General features: G+C 51.3%; 1 protein-coding gene and 1 non-coding gene across 2 annotated transcripts in view; both read left to right on the top strand.

Annotated features, from left to right (window-relative positions):
- Positions 1–22,919, top strand: part of Arhgef17 (Rho guanine nucleotide exchange factor (GEF) 17) — a 62,416-nt gene that overhangs the window by 27,083 nt on the left and 12,414 nt on the right. Inside the window, exons 2-9 of the mRNA NM_001081116.1 lie at positions 14,581–14,658; positions 19,220–19,402; positions 21,195–21,311; positions 21,517–21,609; positions 21,787–21,963; positions 22,256–22,306; positions 22,560–22,669; positions 22,774–22,859. Coding sequence (NP_001074585.1) covers positions 14,581–14,658; positions 19,220–19,402; positions 21,195–21,311; positions 21,517–21,609; positions 21,787–21,963; positions 22,256–22,306; positions 22,560–22,669; positions 22,774–22,859 — 895 coding nt within the window. The remainder of the gene's footprint in view (positions 1–14,580; positions 14,659–19,219; positions 19,403–21,194; positions 21,312–21,516; positions 21,610–21,786; positions 21,964–22,255; positions 22,307–22,559; positions 22,670–22,773; positions 22,860–22,919) is intronic.
- On the top strand, positions 22,670–22,773 carry Mir3102 (microRNA 3102). Its single transcript, NR_037289.1, has one exon. It is a non-coding gene; the product is annotated as a microRNA 3102 (primary transcript).

Raw genomic sequence — 22,919 nt, 5'->3', positions numbered from 1 at the left:
TCATTATTGAAAGACCCTTCAGTTTTTAACCTCTGCCTAGAACCCCATGGTTCGTTACAACATGGATTGCTGTGCAGTTGTGGCTACAGATAACTAAGGGGCCACACAGATGGGCCGTGCTTCATGTTGCTCCTAACCCCGTCTCCAGTTGCACACAGGACTCTGCCTCTGAAGCAGGAAGGCGCTTTAGCTCCTTAGGCCCCAGAGCTTTCCCTCCAAGCCCCAGAGCTCATCCTCCAGTGACAGCCCCACCCGGGGCAGCCAGTCCCCAGAGATCTCTGTGGCTTGGACATTTCCCTTCCAGCTGCCTGTGAGGCCTGGGAACTGAGAAACCTTAAGAGGCCTCTCCTTCCAGAAAGGAGGGTCTACTGATGGCAGGAAGTGATCTAGGGAACCAAGGGGAGTGGATGGGCAATGGAAAGGGTGGTAGGAAGCGGGGGCCCCAGGAAATGAAGTGTCTTCCCCAATCCACATACTAAGTAGCGTAGCGAGGATTTGAACCTGAAATACACAGCTCCATAGCCAGCCATCTTGGGCTCCATACCACGGAATCCTTTTGTAACTTTTGTCTCCTTGATGACGGAGCATCAGAGGTGGCAGCAGCCATTGGGAAGTAGATGGCCTATAGGCTGCGACTGTGTAGTACCAACTCCACTTTCATGGGTATGGGTGGGGCAGGAGAGCCAGACAGCACATCTGGGTTGGTAGTCCTTGATCCTGGCATGGCCCGTGGCAGCATTGTATTCATCTTCCAGAATGTTCCTGACTCAAGGGAACCTCTTTATATCATTGACTCGGAAAGAAGAGACCAGAGAAAGGTGACTCAGGCAGCCAGTGTGTCTCGGAAGTGCAGGAAGCTTGCAGGCTTGAAGGCAGCCAGCTGGGTCCTACCTTACCAGCAGGACGGCCTCGGCCTCTCGAAGCTTTCCTGGTTTATAAAATGGGAGAGTTACAAGAAACAGAGCTCTGGTGTATGTAGGTTGGTGGTTAAGGAGCCAGCGCTTACAAAGCAATGATGAATCTAAGACCCACGCAAACAGTATTTGTCATGGAGAAAGATCCTCCAGGCTCCCCGTGGTCCAGTGTGGGCAGCTCTGGGGTCCAGAGATCTTTTTTTTTTAAAGATTTATTTATTTATTATATGTAAGTATACTATAGCTGTCTTCAGACTCTCCAGAAGAGGGAGTCATTACGGATGGTTGTGCACCACCATGTGGTTGCTTGGGTTTGAACTCAGGACCTTGAGAAGAGCAGTCAGTTCTCTTAACCACTGAGCCATCTCTCCAGCCCCTCCAGAGATCTTTTGACAAAGACAGCTGGGCAGGTCTGCAGACCCTTCCCATGAAGCCTGATGACACCTGCTTTCCAGACCTGTGTCTCCCTTAGGAGTTGTCTTTGCTCTTTTTGATATGGGGCTTCCCTGGTTATCAAAAATGACCTTGAATTCTCATCCTCCTGCCTCCCCAGCGCCGAGACTACAGGCATGTGCTCCCATGCCAGGTCTATGCAGTCCTGAGGTTCAAACCCCAAGCGTCATGCTTATGAGGCAAGCATTGGACTAGCTGGCTACACCCCAGCGGCCTGGTCTTGGGTCATTTCTTTCAGGTCTTGTCTTCCTAATGAAACCCTGGGTGTGGACATAAACATCCTCCCTCCCTCCCTCCCTCCCTCCCTCCCTCCCTCCCTCCCTCCCTCCCTCCCTTCCTCCCTCCCTCCTCCTTTCCTCCTTTCCTTTCCTTCTGGTGTGCAGGTGGTGCACATGACACAACATGCATGTGACAGAGGACTGTTTTTGGAGATAGTTCTCACAGTCCTTTTTTTTTTTTGAGGTAGCTCCAGCTAGTTGGCCTGTGAGCTTCCAGTGATCACTCTTGTCTCTGCCTCCTGTCTCAACATAAGAGTGCTGGGATTACAGATGGATGCTGTCCCATCTGGCTTTTATGTGAGTTCTGGTAATGGACCTTAAGTCATTGGGCTTGAATGGCCAGTATTTTTAACCATATGCCCAGCCATCTCCCAGTCTAAGACCTTATCTTCAAGTTCCTAGCACAGGGACTGAAGAGTTCACTCAGCAGTTAGGAGCACTGGCAATTCCCAGCAACTTCCAGTGGCTTCTGACCATCTATAACAGGATCCGATGCCCTCTTCTGGCAGCCAGGTGTACATGCAGACCGAACCCTCATACATTAAAGTCATCATCATCAGCCTAGCACACTGCTTAGCTGGTACCTGGTTGGTGATTGATGAGTGTTTATTAAACTAGTCAAGAGAATGGTGTGACAATCAGAGCAGCAGCCCATCCACTAGGTGCAGTCAGTCGTGTGTTCATCTGCCCCTGACTCAGTGGCCTGTCACCCATCCACGTGCATATTCATCTCTCACCATTCCAGCTATTCAGCCGCTACCATGACTCTCGTTAGTCCACTCTAGGTCTAGCCTTTGTCACATCTGGTCCTCCAGTGGTCCAGCAGTAGCTGTAAGGTCTGGTGGGTCTCAGAGGGCGGGTGGAATGAATGGTGTCTGGAGGCAAGCGAGCAGGAAGCCAGGATTGCCTCAGAGATGGCTGGGGAAGTTGTCAACAGACCTGGTGGAGGTCGCTAGACCAGGATTCCCTGGGGCTGACAGAGGGTGGTCTCAGAGCCAGGTACCCGGTGGTCTGGTGGGACTGAGCCCTCTCCTGACAGTTGTCTCTTACCTTCCCCTAACCGAGGAGGGTGTGGACAGCTCTTTGGTGGGGAAGGAAGATGTCTGAGGTGGGATACAGATGTGGTATGGAAAACCAGACAGGTTTTCATACTTACAGAAACTCTTCTCAGGGATAGCAATATGGCCCAGGTGGTAAAATCTCTTGCTGCTGAGCCTGAAGACCCATGTTCAATCCCCAGGACCCATGTGGTGACAGGAAGAACACTGACTCCCAAAAGCTGTCCTCTGACTTCTGAACTCCACCATGAACTGGGGCACATATACCCACCCCCACCCCACATATAATCAACTTAATTAAATTCTGTGACCCTACTCCAAACATCCTCAGAGCTCTAAGAGGGTGATTAAATCCGCACCCTGGATTGATGCTCAGAGGAGCCACAGAACCATACCTTGACTTGGTGCTGGCTACGTGATGCCCTCAGCCTCACCCCAGTTGACCCTGTCCTGAAGGGGCTCTAATGATTCCCTGCCTCAGCCCCTGAGCCGCTGCTCCTCTCCTTGGCATCCTTTTGCTCTCTGCTCCATCGGCACCCCCAGTGCTATGGCAATGAGCTTGGACCTAATTAGCCATTGTCTTAGGGTTTCCATTGCTGTAAAGAGACACTACGACTCTTTTTTTTAATTAGGTATTTTCCTCATTTACATTTCCAATGCTATCCCAAAAGTCCCCCATACCCTCCCCCCCCACTCCCCTACCCACCCACTCCCACTTTTTGGCCCTGGCATTCCCCTGTACTGGGGCATATAAAGTTTGCAAGTCCAATGGGCCTCTCTTTCCAGTGATGGCCGACTAGGTCATCTTTTGATACATATGCAGCTAGAGTCAAGAGCTCAGGGGTACTGGTTAGTTCACAATGTTGTTCCACCTATAGGGTTGCAGAACCCTTTAGCTCCTTGGGTACTTTCTCTAGCTCCTCCATTGGGGGCCCTGTGATCCATCCAATAGCTGACTGTGAGCATCCACTTCTGTGTTTGCTAGGCCCCAGCATAGTCTCACAAGAGAGAGCTCTATCTGGGTCCTTTCAGCAAAATCTTGCTAGTGTATGCAATGGTGTCAGCGTTGGGAAGCTGATTATGGGATGGATCCCCGGATATGGCAGTCTCTAGATGGTCCATCCTTTCGTCACAGCTCCAAACTTTGTCTCTGTAACTCCTTCCATGGGTGTTTTGTTCCAAATTCTAAGAAGGGGCAAAGTGTCCACACTTTGGTCTTCGTTCTTCTTGAGTTTCATGTGTTTAGCAAATTCTATCTTATATCTTGGGTATCCTAAGTTTCTGGGCTAATATACACTTATCAGTGAGTACATATTGTGTGAGTTCCTTTGTGATTGGGTTACCTCACTCAGGATGATGCCCTCCAGGTCGATCCATTTGCCTAAGAATTTCATAAGCCCATTCTTTTTAATAGCTGGGTAGTACTCCATTGTGTAAATGTACCACATTTTCTGTATCCATTCCTCTGTTGAGGGGCATCTGAGTTCTTTCCAGCTTCTGGCTATTGTAAATAAGGCTGCTATGAACATAGTGGAACATGTGTCCTTCTTACTGGTTGGGACCTCTTCTGGATATATGCCCAGGAGAGGTATTGCGGGATCCTCCAGTAGTACTATGTCCAATTTTCTGAGGAACCGCCAGACTGATTTCCAGAGTGGTTGTACAAGCTTGCAATCCCACCAACAATGGAGGAGTTTTCCTCTTTCTCCACATCCTTGCCAGCATCTGCTGTCACCTGAATTTTTGATCTCAGCCATTCTGACTGATGTGAGATGGAATCTCAGGGTTGTTTTGATTTGCATTTCCCTGATGATTAAGGATGTTGAACATTTTTTTCAGGTGCTTCTCTGCCATTTTGTATTCCTCAGGTGAGAATTCTTTGTTCAGCTCTGAGCCCCATTTTTAAATGGGGTTATTTGATTTTCTGGAGCCCACCTTCTTGAGTTCTTTATATATATTGGATATTAGTCTCCTATCTGATTTAGGATAGGTAAAGATCCTTTCCCAATCTGTTGGTGGTCTTTTTGTCTTGTTGACGGTGTCTTTCTGCCCTTGTATTTGGAGCATAGATATTCAGAATTGATAGTTCATCTTGGAGGATTTTACCTTTGATGAGTATGAAATGCCCCTCCTTATCTTTTTTGATGACTTTGGGTTGGAAGTAGATTTTATTAGATATTAGAATGGCTACTCCAGCTTGTTTCTTCATACCATTTGCTTGGAAAATTGTTTTCCAGCCTTTCATTCTGAGGTAGTGTCTATCTTTTTCTCTGAGATGAGTTTCCTGTAAGCAGCAAAATGTTGGGTCCTGTTTGTGTAGCCAGTCTGTTAGTCTATGTCTTTTTATTGGGGAGTTGAGCCCATTGATATAAAGAGATATTAAGGAAAGGTAATTGTTGCTTCCTGTTATTTTTGTTGTTAAAGTTGGCGTTTTGTTCTTGTGGCTGTCTTCTTTTAGGTTTGTTGAGGGATTACCTTCTTGCTTTTTCTAGGATGAGGTTTCCGTCCTTGTATTGTTTTTTGTTTTTTTTTTTCTGTTATTATCCTTTGAAGGGCTGGATTCGTGGAAAGATAATGTGTGAATTTGGTTTTGTCGTGGAATACTTTGGTTTCTCCATCTATGGTAATTGAGAGTTTGGCTGGGTATAGTAGCCTGGGCTGGAATTTGTGTTCTCTTAGTGTCTGTATAACATCTGTCCAGGCTCTTCTGGCTTTCATAGTCTCTGGTGAAAAATCTGGTGTAATTCTGATAGGCTTGCCTTTATGTTACTTGACCTTTTTCCCTTACTGCTTTTAGTATTCTATCTTTATTTAGTGCATTTGTTGTTCTGATTATTATGTGTCGGGAGAAATTTCTTTTCTGGTCCAATCTATTTGGCGTTCTGTAGGCTTCTTGTATGTTCATGGGCATCTCTTTCTTTAGGTTTGGGAAGTTTTCTTCTATAATTTTGTTGAAGATATTTGCCGGTCCTTTGAGTTGAAAATCTTCATTCTCATCTACTCCTATTATCCGTAGGTTTGGTCATCTCATTATGTCCTGGATTTCCTGGATGTTTTGAGTTAGGATCTTTTTGCATTTTCCATTTTCTTTGATTGTTGTGCCGATGTTCTCTATGGAATCTTCTGCACCTGAGATTCTCTCTTCCATCTCTTGTATTCTGTTGCTGATGCTCGCATCTATGGTTCCAGATTTCTTTCCTAGGTTTTCTATTTCCAGCGTTGCCTCACTTTGGGTTTTCTTTATTGTGTCTACTCCCCTTTTTAGGTCTTGGATGGTTTTATTCAATTCCATCGCCTGTTTGGTTGTGTTTTCCTGCAATTTTTAAGGGATTTTTGTGCTTCCTCTTTAATGTCTTCTACCTGTTTAGCAGTGTTCTCCTGTATTTCTTTAAGTGAGTTATTAAAGTTCTTCTTGGTGTCCTCTACCATCATCATGAGATATGCTTTTAAATCCGGGTCTAGCTTTTCCAGTGTGTTGGGGTGCCCTGGACTGGGCAAAGTGGGAGTGCTGGGTTCTGATGATGGTGAGTAGTCTTCGTTTCTGTTAGTTAGATTCTTACATTTACCTTTCGCCATCTGGTAATCTCTGGAGTTAGTTGTTATAGTTGTCTCTGTTTAGAGATTGTTCCTCTCGTGATTCTGTTACCCTCTATCAGCAGACCTGGGAGACTGGCTCTCTCCTCTGAGTTTCAGTGGTAAGAGCACTCTCTGCAGGCAAGCTCTCCTCTTACAGGGAAGATGCACAGATATCTGGCGTTCGGACCTCCCTTCTGGCCGAAGATGAAGGCCCAAAACAGGACCTTTCCCAGAAGCTGTGTTGCTTTGGCCGGTGTGCACACTCTCACCTGTGCAGACTACTTTTCAGCGGAGTCCCAGAACCAAGATGGCTCCCGCTGTTCCTGAGGCAAAGGCCTCCCGGGCCAGGTGGACACCTGTCCTCTGGCCGGGGAGGTGGTCGGATGTCTGGAGCCCGAAAAGGGCGCTGCCTCAGAAGCTCTGTGGCTCCTGTCAGCTTCTGTGTGCACACTCTCACCTGTGCAGACTACTTTTCGGCGGAGTCTACATCCAGTTTCTTAATACCCACCTGTGCTAATGCCTGACTCGACACTACGACTCTTATAAACTCTTACAAAGAAAAACATCTAATTGGGGCTGGCTTATAGTTTCAGAGGTTCAGTTCATTATCATCATGGCAGGAAGCATGGCAGTGTCCAGGCAGGACATGGTGCTGGAAAAGGAGCTGAGAGTTCTACGTCTTAATCAGCAGTCCGCAAACGACTTTACCTGAGCATAGGAGAGACCTCAAAGCCACCCCTACAGTGACTCACTTCCCCCATCAAGGCCACTTCTGTCCATCAAGGCCACACCTCCTAACAGTGCCACTTCTTATGCAAGCATTCAAAAGTGTGAGCCTGTGGGGCCAAATTTATTCAAACCATCTCAGCCATCCTTAACAAAGCGGCCTTTGGCATTAAGCCCCACCTGTAAGGGGCTGGAGGCTTCCTGGGACTGTCTCCCTGCACCCATGTACTCGTGTCTTTTGACCTTCATTCATGCTGTGTTCTAGGCCTGGCTCCTCTCCGGGAGCCTCCTCTGAGTGCTTTCCCCCCTGCAGAGGTAACCTTTGCTAAGCCTGGGAGCCTGCAGGGGTGGAATCACTCCTCTGAATTTAATCCGGCTGACGGGTAGATGGGTGGCACCTGGCCAAGACCCCAAACTGCACTGCCTCTCGGCCACTAAGAAGAAATAATCAGGTAGTCTGAGAGAGGGCCAAATGGAGGCGGAACATTGATAGCCAAAGGTGGCTACAGCGACCAAGCAACCGGCCCGAGTCCATGGGCCTCTGTGTGCATGCGCTTACCTCTGAGACCTGGTGCCCTGCCCGGACATGGGCATTCTTTCTCTCTTCCCCCAACATGCCCACCCTGATGAGGAAGAAGAGGAGCAAGCTGTGGGGAGGAAGTATGGGCAAGGCAGTCCTTTGGGAAGGGAAAAGGCAGGTGGATTCAGCTGCTCTCTGGCTCTAACCTTGGGTAGGGTTTGAGATCCTTTGGGCGAGAGGTGAATCTGCTTTTCAGCACATTCCTAGGAGGTGCTGGACTCTCAGTCCAGAGGCAGAAAAGAGCCTGTCATACCCCATCCTGGATTCGTTTCATTCAACAGACTGAATGAATGGTTGGTTATTCTGATCCAGCGAGAGGGACCCGGTAGACATAGCAAGTCCCTTCACTGACACAATACAGATTTATTAAGCACTATCCAGTATTGGCTGTGACCGGTCTGTGCTGTGCCTGCTGCCTGGGATCCTAGCCCCTGGCCTGCCCTTTCAGGAGTAGTTGAGGTATAATTCATTTGTGACAGGCACAGGGGTGCATGCTGGTACTGCCAGTGCTCAGGAGGAGGCAGGAGAATCAGGGGCTTCTTGTGGGCTTGTTTTCAGTGCTGGTAACTGAACCTGGGGCCTTATAGTCCAGGCAAGAGCTCTTCCAGTGAAGAATATTCCCAGACCTGCTTTGTTTTGCTCCTAAGACGGGGCCTCTTGTAGCCCAGGCTGGCCTTGAACTTATATATAGCAAAGGATAACCTTGAACTGCTGAGCCTTCTGCCTCCACCTCCCAAGTATTGGGGTTATAGGCGTTCGCCATCTTGCCTAGACAGAAGTTATATGCACTTAAAAAAAAAAAGTTCTGGGGACTAGACCCATAACCTCACACAGGCTAGACAAACCCCCTGCCACTAAGCTCCATCCCTACCTGGGTCATGAGTTTGAGGCTAACCTGAGCTGCGTAGGAAGACTCAGGCTCAAACAGACAGCATCACAGGAAGAAAGAAAGCCCACCCGCCGTTTGCTCGGTGTGCAGACGGCCTCAAGTTCAATCTTCAGTACCGGTAGCAAAACTTAAAGGTGCTAGGGACAAACTAAGTTGGTGCATTACCTGTGTGGCATACACAAGACCCTGGATCCAAGCGGGGGCATGCTACAAACCAGGCACGGTAGTGCATGCCTGTAGTCCCAGAACTGGGAAGGTGCTTACAGAGGAGTCAGTTCAGGGTCCTCCTCCACTACATGGCCCTTAGGCTACATGAGACCTTGGGTGGGGGGGGTCCCTGGTATGGGTGCCAGGGTCCAACACCCTCTTCCGGTCTCCATAGACACCAAGCAGGTATACATGCAGGCAACACACTCATACATGTAGATTAAAAATATGCAAGTATTTTTTTTTAAGTTCCTTAGAATGGGGTGTGGAGTCTGGGCTAATGAAGCAGGGCTGGATAGAGGGATGCAGGGACCTCCACACTGAAAAGATGCTCAGAAATGTACCCATGCTGACTGGCCAAGGGGAAAAGCAAAGCTATTGAGACCAACCGTCTGTTACGTGTGTTCAGTGCCTTGGCTTACCAAGAACCCTTACCTCAGGGAGCCAGCAGTCTCCTGGGTGAAGGTGGGCATCAATCCATTATTACAGACTATCTGTGGTTAAGATAAGAAAACTGAAGATCTTGGAGAACACAGAACAGGCACATAACACCTACCTCGAAGACCGGAGGGCTTCCTAGAAGAGGTGACATTGTGTAGAGCAGTTGAGTGAAGACATTGGTTGCTAAGGAGAGGGAACGGGCTTAGGTCAAGGCCCCCAGGCAAGGGAGAGGTGACTTTTCTAGACACAGAGAGTTGGCTAGGGTGAAACAAAGAAGTGTGTAGGAGTGGGAACAAGGGTGAGCCTAGCTTGTGTGATCGAGGTTCATTAACTGCTCAGGAAATCCAGAGAGAACGGGTTGGAGAGAGGGAGTCAGATGCAAGCTTGGTGAGTGTGGGAACCCACAATGTTGAAGGAGGTGGAGCTAGTGAGGAGTAAGACACAGTATGGACCCCCTTCCTGGTGCCCAGTGGGATTTGGTGTCAAAGTTGTTTCTCACCACACCCCAGTCCTACTTAAATGGACCCTGGAGTAGATTCTAGCCTCGTCCTGGCATTTGTGGAAGGAGCCAGAAGATGGAGGATCACATTTAAACAAAAGCCAGGAAGTTGGTGGAGGGCAGATTTGGGGGTGGGGGTGGGGCTTTCCCAGTGAGGGTCTTGGGGAGAGGCACTGGAAGGGAACAGGACTGGAGCCAGGTAGAGAACACCTGGGGGAGATGGTGGTAGGGATAGGGGTGACTTAATGTGGGTGATTTGTGTGACAGCCTCTCTCTATCACACTCAAATCCCTCTCTCACTGGCTGGGGCCAGTGAGGTTTTCAGCCATCCCGTATTTGATACCTACATGGAACGGTGCCTGCGTCTGCCACACTGCAGTTGTTGATCAAGAAAGTCGCATTATTGTGAAAGATGGTGGGTCAGGCTCCTGGGTGTCAGGAATTGGGGATCTGTATGTGAGAGTGCACTTGACCCTACCCTACCCCCCCCCCCCCGGGCCTGTTCTATGCCAGCTCTATTCATCCATGGCTCCTGGGTGTAGATCTGTGTGTGCGCACTAGATACACTGTGGACGCGTCTTTATCCGCGAGTGTGTGTGACTTGTGTCCTGAGGCGGGGGTGCGAGGTCCCGAGGCACTGAGCCTGTTGCGGGAGAAGGGGCGGCGCGCAGAGGGCGGGACTCTCCCCCTGCGACGCCGCGCGCACTCCCTGCGCGGAGGAGGCCGCAGCGCCACCGCGGGCTGCGCCCTCACTGACGCTGCTACTCAAGCCGCCACCACCACCGCGGCGGGGCTAAGGCCCCCGAGGAGCGCGGGTGGGAGGGGGCCCTCCGACTCTGCGCAGTACCCGCCCCGGCGGCAGCCCGGCCGCATGCTTCAGATGGTGAAGACCCTGGCCCAGTTCACCATCGCGCTGGAAGACATGCGCGATCTGGGCTCGGCCGCCGCCTCCGGGGAGTCCGCCGGGGGCGGGGACGGGGGCTCTGACACCGCGGAGGAGCCGGGGGAGGCCCAGGTACTGGGAGGGGGAGGGGCAGCCGGGAACTTGGGTCTTGGCCTAGGATGCTGCAGACCCAGGAGATGGGGTAGCGTAGGCCGATGCTGGAGAACAGGGCCTGGAACTTAGCTCAGAAACCAGGACCTGCCTGCCTGTCAGTGCCCGGGTTGAGGAGAGCTGACCTCAGATGTAGGCAGAGAGATTGATGAGCCTCCTCCCCATGGCCAACCGGCACAGCCAACTCTGGCTGCACTAGTTGGGTTGGCAGGGTCAAGGCCCAAGACAGTACTCTCTTGTCAAATGGGTCAGGTGAAAGCAGATTTGTTCCTGGGACACCTTGGGTCCCCAGGAAAGCCAGATTTACAACCTCCCTCAGGGTTGAAGGGCCCCAACTGCACCACCACTTTGCCACTGGGACCCTGGGGCCTGTCCCCATCTCTGCCTCCAGTGGCCTTTCTGGAAACTGGAGGAGGCTGGGACCAGGGATGCTGCCTTGTTTTTGTGTTTGTCTGGGCCCTGACTCTGTTCCGTGCTATGGGCACAATGGGGACTAGGCCTAATCCGGGTACTGTACTGTGTTTTGCATACGTGTCTCCAATGCTCCAGGAGTCTGGGCAAAAGGGCCTACCTCGCAGCTGGATAACTAGGCTTCATTTTTGTCTTGATGTGGGGCATCTGGCCTTCATAGCCTCTCTATGAATCTTTCTTCACGCTGTCTTTGGGTTTAATGACAGGAGAGTCCCCCTTACCAAGTTCCTGCCGTGTCCACCTTCCCACGGGCCCCCTTGGTCCCCATGCCAGGGTCCTGTCTGTGGCTACTGAAGGGTTAGGGGATCCCGAGGGAAGCAGGCTGAAGGGCTGGCCAGCCTGGAACAGGTGGGCCTGCCGATCTGGTTGACAGCTGCTTTGTCCCTCCATCTCCTGCTTCCCCTGTCCCCCGCCCCCCTGCACTGCTCCCGTGTCCGGACACGTGCAGAGGGTGCTCCACGCAGTGACAAGGAGCTGGCCTTGTTTTCTGTGCGTTACCTGACAGCTGAATGACAGCCCACTGTGCTTTGCAGTGGGGAGGAGGCCGGGAGAGGCGGCTGCATTGCAGCGTCAGCTCCCTCTACCCCCAGTCTCCCGGCCAACCGGCTCAGTGCCAGCCCTCCCCCTCAGGAAACTTCTCTGACCATGACCCAGGTTGGGGGTGGCTGGCCAGTGAGTGTGGGCAGGGGACAGTAGCAGTGTGGCCCAAAGCCTGGTCTGGCTCTCCTGTCGGTCAGAAAACCTCCAGTGAAGTCTCAGGGAAGTGGAATGAGAAGGGACAGCTAGGGTCGCTGTGTGTGGGGGGCACCTCCCTGCTCCCCACTGCAGAACATGGAGCCTGTGTGGTACCAGGAACAAAGGGTTTTTATTCCTTTTCATGAAGGAGGATGGCAGCAGGGCCACGAAAGTCACACAGTGGGGAAGAGCAGAGCTGGGGAGCTCTGTGGCCCGAGGTTCCTGGTAGTGGGAGCATAGGGAGCTGGGACCCTAGGGCTCTGCATAAGGTGTCTAAAGAGGCCCTGGGCCTTGTCTGTCACTGGCCGAATGATCTTGGGCAAGTCACATCACTTCTCTGACTTGACTCGTCTGTGACGCCTGTGACTTGGACCTGCGTGAGGCTGAAATGAGTTGCACGTACTTATGAGGTGCTGGGGTGTTCTGGGAGCGGCCAGCAAAGGAGCAGACGTGGGAGACCCAAAGCCGCTTTCAGTTTTTAAGGCTCCAGAAGCCCTCAGTATAAATGGCCTGCTCCTAGTTAGGGGTCTCTAGGGTAGAGCCTGAGAAACACAGCCTAGCACTGAGCTTGGAGAAGTGGAGTAAGCCAGCCTCCTGTGTCCCAAGGAGACGGCATCCACGTCTCCATAGAGCTCAGAGTGAGCGTCCACTTCTGAGCGTGCCTCCTCAGTTATCGAGGGGCCAGGCTGATCCCCCAGTTCCAGGGTCAGAGGAGACCGAGGCATTCCAGGCTATGTACTGAGCCACAGAGTAAGGCCTTGTCTCAACAAACAAACAAATTACAACAAATAGAGTGTAATACTAAGCAGCACAGGGACCCTGGGTGGAGCAGTGGCAATGGCAGGTCCCCTGACTGAGGCGCTGAAGTAAGGGGTGTCGGGATAAGAACTGAGGAAATGCCCAAGCATAAGCCATTCCAGAATTCCCGCACAGAAAGAGCATGTTGAATCTGCAGGCCTGATGGCTGGAGCCCCAAGCATGGCCCAGATACGTGTGTAGGCCCCACACCCTTGCCTAGGCTAGTCTAGAGAGTCAAGTGTCTGTATGGGGTTCTGGAGTGGAGTCCTTGCCAGGATGTAGGCTGGTGGGATGGGTGCTGTCTGGGAGGGGTTCCTGGATATGGTTGGGGACCATGGAAGTTGGCAGCAGGTGAGCTCTGCCGCAGGGAGGGGGTGGGGCAAGCTTAGACATTCCCAAGCTTGCTTCTAACAAAATCTTCCCATAGGATAGAGCTAATAACTTTGACAGGGGCAGGGACCCCAGTGCCTAGTGACATGGGTGCTGATGCTGAGCAACCTCACAGGACTCTTGGGCCCTGTGTATGTGAGCATCAGTGGTTCCCTGTTCTGAAAACGAGCGACTCGGCTGGGCTGTAGCTCGGCAAGTGCAGGGCTTGCCTAGCCTGTGCACCAAGCTCTGGCTTGTTCTACAGCAGTGCATATGCCAGACGAGGTAGTAAGTACCTGTAACCCCTAGCACTAGGGAAGTCTCCACAACCTGGTCTGTGTAAGACCCTGCCTCTGAAAGAGAAAGAGGGTTGGTGAGATGGCTTGAAGGGCAAGCATGAAGGCCTGTGTTTACACTCCCAGAGTTGTAAAAGCTGGACATAGTAGTGTGTGTCTGTGACCCCACCAGTGTGTCTGTGACCCCACCAGTGTGTCTGTGATCCCCTCAGTGTGTGTGTGACTGTGACCCCATCACTGTGTCTGTGTGACTCCATCACTGTGTGTGTGACCCCATCACTGTGTGTGTGACCCCATCACTGTGTGTGACCCCATCACTGTGTGTGTGACCCCATCACTGTGTGTGACCCCATCACTGTGTGTGACCCCATCACTGTGTGTGTGACCCCATCACTGTGTGTGTGACCCCAGTGCTAGAGAGCAGAGATCTCTGAGCTCTCTGGCCACCCAGGCTGAGACAGTGAAGCTCCAGGCTCAGTGAGTAACTCTGTGTTAAAAAATAAATAATAAAATAAAATAATGTGAAGAGCAAAAGAAGATACCTCATTGACCTCTTATGTACACACACACACACACACACACACACACTCACACACACACGAAGAGAAGAAATGGAGAGACTGTGAACACACAAGTGGACAAGAGAGCCAGGAGAAGAAGGGCTTGGAGCCAGGCCTGGTGTAGAGAGCTCTGTGACCTTTTAATGAGACTGGGATCCAGCCTTGTCAGAGCCCTGGTGCTTCCAGCACCAACTTTACTTCCCTGGGCTGTAGTTTCTTCTTCTGAAGCAGAAAGTGACAGCCTCTGCTCTGAGGGATGCTGTGACACAGCCAGGTCAAACATGTCCTCATAGCAGCAAACTGGAACTTGGTATTTTCAGAGTGAGTCTCTAGAGTGGGTGTAGCCCAGAGGCATCTTCCTTTGTAAATACGAGAGTTGATTGTTGTTGGGTTTTGCCTTTGTCCAGAACCTGTTGGGGTAGGAAAACAGGGATCCACTTGGAAGGGTATGTTTGAGACTCAGGAGAGCGTTCCCAGCAGAGAGTGCCTGAGCAAGGGTCTGGCAGAATGGAGGTCCGGGATGCTTTGGGAAACTGGGGGACAGGAAGCTGGCAAGGAAGGCCCGGGAAAAGGCCAGATGGGCTCTCTCTGTGTGCAGGTGTGCCTGAATGTAGCAGAAGGTGACAGAGGCTAAGGGGAACAAAGATCCACTCACCTTCTACTTCTGTCCCCGCAGGACATGAGGAAGCACGTGACCATGACCCTGCTGGACACAGAGCAGTCGTATGTGGAGTCACTGCGCACCCTGATGCAGGTGAGGCCACGGCCTAGGCCTGAGAGCAGCACCCCAAGTGTGGACGCACACAGGTGGGATCACTCACATGGACAGGGGCTGAGACCAAAGAGCTGTCTGTGAGCCTGGGTGTGGCCACCCCCTGCAGGGTTGGTGAGACTAGAAGATCCAGGGAGAGTAGGAGTCTCTACCCTAGAGTTACCAGGTCCCCTCATCAGTCCTGGACCCAGTTTTGAGGTGTGTACCTTTTTGCCCTTTCTGTGACTAGAATTAAATGCTAGGTATCTGAGAGCAGGCCCTGGTCCAGATACAGGAAGCCCAAGGGTGTGGGAAAGAAGAGCCTGCTGAGTGCACATGGGGTGCTCTAGAGCAGGGCTCTCAACCTTTCTAGGGATGCGAACCTTTAATACAGTCCCTCACGTTGTGGTGACCCCCAACCATAAAGTCACTTTAATACTACTTCATAACTAATATCGCTGCTGTTGTGAGTCATCATGTAAGTATATAATATGCAGAATGTCTGATATGGGACCCTTGTGGGGGTCATGACCCACAGATTGAAAGCCACTGCTATAGAGGCATGGGAGGTGCCTGACCGGTGTTCTATCAGGGAAAGCTCCCCAGAGAAGATGCAGGGGGATGGCTCTGTTCTGCAGAGGGCATGCACATTCCGAGAGCTACATGGTGCGGTGTATGGGGGGGTTGGTTCTTGGGTAATGTTGCAGGAGCCAGCAAGGGTCATGCCATGGGGTCCTTGAACCCCAGGAGAAGGATTGGATCACAGTTGGGTTTCTGGAGAGTCATCAGAGGGTTTTGAGACAGGTAGGCATGAGGTTGGACCTGTGCTTTGGGAAGTCTGCATGACTACTGGAAACATGAGTGGCAGAAGAAGAAGCTGTCCCAGGGCACAGAGCTCCAGTAAGGGTGCAGACCATAGGAAGGACAGAGCGGGGACAGACACTTAGGAGGTAAGTTCCTCAGGTCGTGGGTGGGGGCCGGTGTTTTCAGGAACAGTGGGAAGTGGGCGTGAGGTGGGAAGACAGGGTCTATGCTTGGGCCCCTAGCCTGGGAGAGGTGAGCAAGATGGGGAGGGTGCCTCTGTGGCAGGATGATGGGCTGAGGCTCAGCTGTGTGTGTACAGCAGAGGCCAGAGCCTGGGTGTATGTGCTGAAATGGGGCCCACAAACACAACTGAAGATGAGCTTACACCCTGCTACAGCTCAGGGGGACAGGACATATCCAGAACCACTCACCCTTCCTTCTTTCCCTTCTCCCCGTCCAGATCTGCACAGATCCCTACAGTACACCAAACCCTAGTCTCTGGGCAGTGCAGAGGCCTCCATTCAGCAGTGAATCTCAGGGGCATGAGTCTTTTCCCCGGAGCTCAGGGACTGAGTATTCAGGAGAGTGGCCCTCACCAGCCAGACAAGTCACACTGTCACCACCAGAAATGGCTGCTGCGGTGTGTGAGGTATATGGGTAGTACTCCACTAGAAAAGGAGGGTGATTCCAACACACGCTACGGCACTGATGAACCTGGACAACACAGTGCTAAGTGAAGGGAGCGCTCACAACCAACCAGTACTGGATGGCGTGTGCTCCAAGGTGCTCGAAGTAGTCACACCTTCAAAGATAGAAGGTTGGGTGGTGGTAGCACCGTCCCGGGGAGGCTGGGGCTGGGGAAGGGTGATGTGGGGAGTTAGTCTTCAGTGGTCCAGAGTTTCCAGCTGGAAGGTGAAGTTGGCATTTACACAACAGTATGAATGTATGTGTGCTAAGCTGAATACTTGAAACCGATTAAAGAGGGGCTAGGAGTGTAACTCAGAAAAGTGCTTATCTAGCATGCAAGAAACCCTGGGTGTGATTTCCAGGCCTGCATAAACCAGGTTTGGTGGTGCACACCTGTAATCCCAGCACTCAAGAGGAAGAGGCAAGAGGATCAAAAATACAGGGTCATCTCTGACTGATAGATAATCCAAGGGAGTTCATGAGGACCTGTTTCAAAACCATAAAAGAAACTAGTTAAAGTGACAAATTATATAAGAAATACATTGCCTCTGGTTTTATCAAAATATCCAACGAGCTAAGAACATAGAACTAGGACTTCCCTGTCGTATGGGCTCGAGGAATGTGAGTCTGGGTTTGGGGTGCCCTGCAGAGATCTGAGGGGTGGGTAGGATTTTAGCAGAGAGCCTTGTTGAGGGGAACAGGCAGAGGACACAACCGAAGCAAAGACCAGGACAGTGGAAAAGCCACCATCATCCCCCAGAAGTGGCTGGTGTGGTTGCCAAGGAGAAAGGAAAGAAGCTCGGCAAGGGCTAGGGGACCCCAAGATGTGAGACAAGAAGAGAGTCATGCAAGGACCCATGGCCATCCTCTGGTGAGCTGGAGGCAGTACAATCAGACAGGCAGGCAGGCACGCACGCAGGCAGGCTTTAAGTTGCTTGTCCCCTACTGGGGACGGGAGTTTGAGTCTCTTCACTTCTCTAAGCCTCGGTTTCGCCTGCAAAATGAGGCTGTTCATGGATTTTCCCGAAGTGAAGATGGAAAGCTGGTGCTGCCTCTCATGGCTGTCAACAGGGAGTGGGGACCGTGGAATGCAGAGCAGGTGGGCCTGGAACCAGGATCGTCTGGGCTCCAGGAGGCAAGCAGGCCTGGAGTTGAAGGCACTAAATTGAGATTTCTGGGTGGAAGGGAGGTGGAGGTGAGCAGGAGAGTATTACCTGAACCCAAGGGCTGGGGCTTCCAGGAGCATGGACGGAAGATTGGTCCCTCCAGAGTTCTGGAGCCTGGCTCTAGTGCTCAAATTTTGCTGCACTTCTTGGTCAGCTGTGTAACCTGGAACAGATGGTGGACCCCGTTGTGCCTCTCCTGCCCCGGCTGTAGAGTGGCAATCATGATAGCACCTGTTCCAAATGCATATCTTATGAAAGATGGGTGTAGCATCTCACATACTGCCTGTACGTGTGTTCATATGTATTTTGGGGTGTGTGTGTGTTGTGTGTGTGTGTGCAAGCTCAGATAAAAACAAACAAAATAACAAAGGAATCCCTTACCAAGGTCAGCAGCCAGAAGGAGGTGGGATCTGAACCCAGGCCATAACTCTATATACACCCTTGGCCTGGGTTTCACCCCCATCCTTGAGTTCTGTCTTGAACCCCAATATTTTCAACTAAGACACTGCCCTTTTTTAAAGCAGCCTTTCTCCCCTTGGCCCCCTACGCCCTCTACTCCCTGCTTCCAGAGTTCTTACTCCCTTCTGGTGTACTGTGGAATAGCTTGTTTATTTCTTCCATGGCTTATGTACTCCCTGCTCAGCTTCTGACTCTTCTGGTGTGGGGTTTCGTGGCTCCTGTGATGTGCCTGCTCCTCTGCGGTGTGACCCAGAAGTAAATGGTGTCACTTTTGCTCTGGGAGGAACCACAGATCCTGACATGTCCTGGTTCTGGCTAGTACCGGCCAGAGAGTCCTATATAAGGAGGCCAGCTGCTAGCTACTCAAGTCACCCTGCGCCTTTTCAGACTCTTCAGCCAGCCAAGAGTATTCTGTTCAGCTTTGACTTTTTCAAGTTTGTTTTACAAAACAAGCCAGATTTTTTAAAATGTTTAATATAAATGTTATTTTATAAATGTAACATCACATATGTCTTTCAGGAAACCTCTTCATTTTTTGGCTTGCAGTTGCATCATGGGCCAGTAGAGGGCGATCTCACCATGAAAACGCCAGTGGAGGGGCATGGCTGTTCATGCTTAGGAAACACCACTAAATGTACATTTGTGGTGAAAAACAGAAATTTTAGGCACAGACTTTCTTTAGTACAGGCCTCCAGTCATTTCAGAATTAGCTTCCAGTGCCCTGCCTACCACTGCTTTATCCTAAATCCCAAGGCTTTCTCATGGTGAAGCCAGGGTTTGTTGTAGAGTAGGTAGCATGCCATAATTTAATCAGCATCAGGGTTTTTTCCCTAGATGGTAACTTAAAATAACAGTGTATCTTAGATTTGGTGAAATGTGCTTTTGTTTTTTGTGTTTCTTTTGACTAGATGTAAGCTCTGTTAGATCTTTTCATTGGCTAGTTTTTTGAGAGAAGGTCTCACCATGTAGCCCAGGCTGGCCTTGAACTTGTGGTGATCCTCCTGCCTCAGTCTCCTGATCCTGAGACTATAGGTGTATACCATTGTGTTTATCTTTTTGGTTCTTATTCACTGTTGTCTTCTCCCTCTTAAAACCGTGCCTGGCAAACTCAATCAATATTATCAGTGAGGTGGTGCTGACTCCTGGAAAGCGCCCCACTCTCCCCGTCTTCTTGCTTTCCTCTCTCCACGATCTTTTCGTGACTCCATCATGCTCCCTCTGTGCTCCTTCTCGTCCTCTGACAGAGCCCTGAGCTGGGCATGTAGTAGGTAGCATTTGGGCGACAGAGTCTTCCTCCCACTGCTGAGCTCCTGGTCTAACCAGGGAGGTGCAGTGGCAAGTCACTGAGCTGCAGGCCCGGGTGATTCCCTGTGCAGATCTGTGCCGACCGGTGCAGGTAAGGCGAGGGTAGCACTGGAGGAGATGGGCTGACCCTGTGCATCCTGCAGGGCTACATGCAGCCACTGAAGCAGCCGGAGAACTCCTTGCTGTGCGACCCGTCTCTGGTGGACGAGATCTTCGACCAGATCCCCGAGCTCCTGGAGCACCATGAGCAGTTCCTGGAGCAGGTGCGGCACTGCGTGCAAACGTGGCACGCCCAGCAGAAGGTGGGAGCCCTGCTCGTCCAGTCGGTGAGTGTCCCTGCCTCGGAGGCTGCAGCCGTAGACCTTGACTGGAACCGGGACAGGGGAGCTGGCACTGCTGCTGACCTGGACCTCATGCTCAGATGGGTGTGACATTGATGCTCGCCGCGGTCTGGCTCCTTTTTTAATAACTGTGGTTCATACTGTCCGGCGCTTTTTGCATGCTGGGCATTATCCTGCATAGTATATATCCTAGGGCCCTGGCCTCTCATGTCACCTGCCACGCTCCTCCTCCTAGGAGCCACAGCATCCCGTGAGCCCCTCACAGTCCTTCCGTGGTAGCTCCGAATTCCAGAAGAGCCACAAAAGCAAAGTTTAAAACAAAAACAGAACAGAACAAAACAAAAAACAAAACAAACAAACAAAGCTGAGTGGTGGTGATACGTGTCTTTAATTCCAGCACTCTGGAGGCAGAGGCAGATGCATCTTTGTGAGTTCAAGGCCAGCCTGGTCTATAGGAGTTCTAAGACAGCAAGGGCTACACAGAGAAACTCTGTCTCAAGCAAACAAAACATTTCATTTTATTAAACTCCTGCAAACATAATGTACTGTTTCTTCCTAAATTGGCATTTATTTATATAAGTTTAATTATACTCAAAAAACTTTTAATTTACATTTTTTAATTCCCAAGAATTCTTAACGATGACTGATAAATCATAGCCAAACTCAAATTAAGTGTTACCTTAGAGCCATGTAGTTACAAAAGCAAAACTGTAGAGAATCCTTCCAGAAAATTCCATGCCAAAAAGAAGAAATGTTCCACATAGCAAATTTAAAAAGTCCTCTCCCCTTTGGGCCGTAAGCTTGTTTAAATGTGCTCCTTATGACGCAGAGTGGGGTCTTAACCTATGTACGTAGGCCTTAGTTTGTCCTTGCTCCTTGGAAACTGGTGCCACCAGGTAGGATTAAGTGCTGTTGCCTTCACTCTCTGTCTGGACCTGGCTGCTGTCTGTGGGCTGACAGGGAGCTCCACAAGGCAGGCCCTCCCTCATCGGCTCAGGTTCAGCCCTGCCATGTCCAGAGACAGGAACATTTGGCACCTTAGAGAATCAGGGACTCCAAGATCTGTATCTTAGCCTGTCCTTGGTGCAGCTGAAACTGGAACCCAGTTGTCCTCTCTTGTGGAAAAGCCCTCTCCTCCGCCCCCCACCAGCACCTACCATCAGCCAACCAGCAGGATTAGCCACCACTGTGAACCCTGTCCTGAGCCAGGCTTCATTCTGCCAGGAGAGAGCCCCTAAGTCAGGCAGCAGGCACATTCCATAAAAGCAGACTGCAGCTCAGTGCCAAGGGTGGGTCTATTGTGCTGGGAGGGATGTTCCTCATGGAGGAACGAACTGCACAGGCAGAGTCCCAGAAGCTACAATAATGTGTTCACTCCTACTACCAGGAAGGTCTGAGGCCTGCCTTGCTGGTTTAATGGGATTGGAGACCTGGTGATAGATTGTCTGGAAGTGAAAACAAATAACAACAAACAAATAAACAACAACAACAGCCGCAGCAACATTAAAAGAAAAACAAAAAACAACCCAGGTCTTGTCTCAGCACACATCTAGGCACATGTATTTGTATGTATGTATACATATATGTGTATATATATATACATATATATACATACACACCTGCTCATTCAGTCACGTTCATGCATGCAACATGTATGAATTTTGAGAAAGACAGAGAAGACCTGCCTGACCATTTCAAGTTAAATAGACAGAAGCCAGGACAGGGTGAAGTGGGTGAGGGACACCTGAGCCTGCCTAACCTGCTTCCTCACCCACAGTTTTCCAAAGACGTCTTGGTGAACATCTATTCGGCCTATATTGATAACTTCCTCAATGCAAAGGATGCTGTGCGTGTAGCTAAGGAGGCCAGGCCAGCCTTTCTCAAGTTCTTGGAGGTATGTGGACTGGGGTAGGGGTGAAGCTAACATGTCAGGCTAGCTCTGGGCATCCCAGGAGCTCTTGACCAAAAACATTGTGGTGCTTGCAAGTGTGTCAGCCTCTGCCTTTGGGCTCACCTGGAGGGACTTGGCTAGGAGCGTGTCTCTTCCTGCCGTGTCAGTCCTCATGTGAGAACTCCCTCCACTCTGCCTTCGGTTTCAGCAAAGCATGCGTGAGAACAAGGAAAAGCAGGCGCTGTCCGACCTCATGATCAAGCCTGTGCAGAGAATCCCACGCTATGAGCTTCTGGTGAAGGTAACCACGGGCCTGGCTGGACAGGGAGGCCCTGGGGGTCGGGGGGAGGAGTATGTCTGTTCTCAGACTCCAGGCAGGAAAGAAAGTCCTCCTTGATGCCTATACCATGGTCTCTCATGCTCCAGCAGTCAGTTCAATACCTCAGGGCAGCTAAACAGGTCTCCATTCCCGCCCCAGGACCTTCTGAAGCACACACCGGAAGACCATCCAGACCACCCACTGCTGCTCGATGCTCAGCGCAACATCAAGCAGGTGGCTGAGCGCATCAACAAGGGTGTGCGGAGCGCTGAGGAGGCCGAGCGGCATGCCCGCGTGCTTCAGGAGATCGAAGCCCACATCGAGGGCATGGAGGATGTACGTGCCCCACCCTGCCGTGCCCCAACTTGTCCCTGTCTGTGTCTTCATCTGTCACCCGGATTGTGGCCATCCACGTCCAGGTCTGTGGTCAGCTTGCTTCTGTGACCACAGTGCCCCACCCTTCTGTGTCCTCCTCCTCCTCCTCCTCTGTCTGACCTTGTGTCCCTGTCTGGCAGCCCAGTGATGCAAGCGAGGACAGGATGTCGCTCTGGCTGACCTCGTTCATAGAGTGGTCAACCGATCACTGCAGGGTTAATAGACTAATAACTAGTTCTCTCCTACCCACCAGCTCCAGGCCCCCCTGCGGCGGTTCCTGAGGCAGGAGATGGTTATTGAAGTGGTAAGGGTTCTCCCATTGGCTGTTCCCCCAAGTACCTTCAACCCACCCAAGTTCACTCTCTGGCGCCTGCTGCCCTCTGGTTCCTGCTCCCCAAGCACCACACAATGGGAGCCCTGCATGAATCCCGATTCCACATAAGTGGGGGAGAGCCCTCACCCCTCCCTTGGATTTGCTGTTCCTGGGGAACTAGGGTAATGTAGGTCGGCCTCTAGACTGTGCACACTGAGCCTGAATGCCACTTTGGACCCTACAGAAGGCAATTGGAGGCAAGAAGGACCGATCCCTCTTCCTGTTCACAGACCTCATTGTCTGTACCACCCTGAAACGAAAGTCGGGCTCGCTGAGGCGCAGCTCCATGAGCCTGTGAGTGGCCAGGGTGGGGCTGGGTGGTGCAGGCAGGAGAGCCATTGATCTATTGTGGGCTCTACTCCCTGCCCCAGCCAGAGCACCCCATTGGCTACCCACAGGTACACAGCAGCCAGCGTCATTGATACAGCCAGCAAATACAAGATGCTGTGGAAGCTGCCACTGGAAGACACAGACATCATCAAGGGTGAGGCTGGCTGAGTCTGTCAGGGGTTCTGCTGGTGGCTTTCCCCTGAGTCTGCCTGCC

This window comes from Mus musculus, chromosome 7 (genome assembly GCF_000001635.26).
Source record: "Mus musculus strain C57BL/6J chromosome 7, GRCm38.p6 C57BL/6J".
Classification (NCBI taxonomy): Eukaryota; Metazoa; Chordata; class Mammalia; order Rodentia; family Muridae; genus Mus; species Mus musculus.
This window is presented reverse-complemented; position numbering and strand designations above follow the sequence as displayed.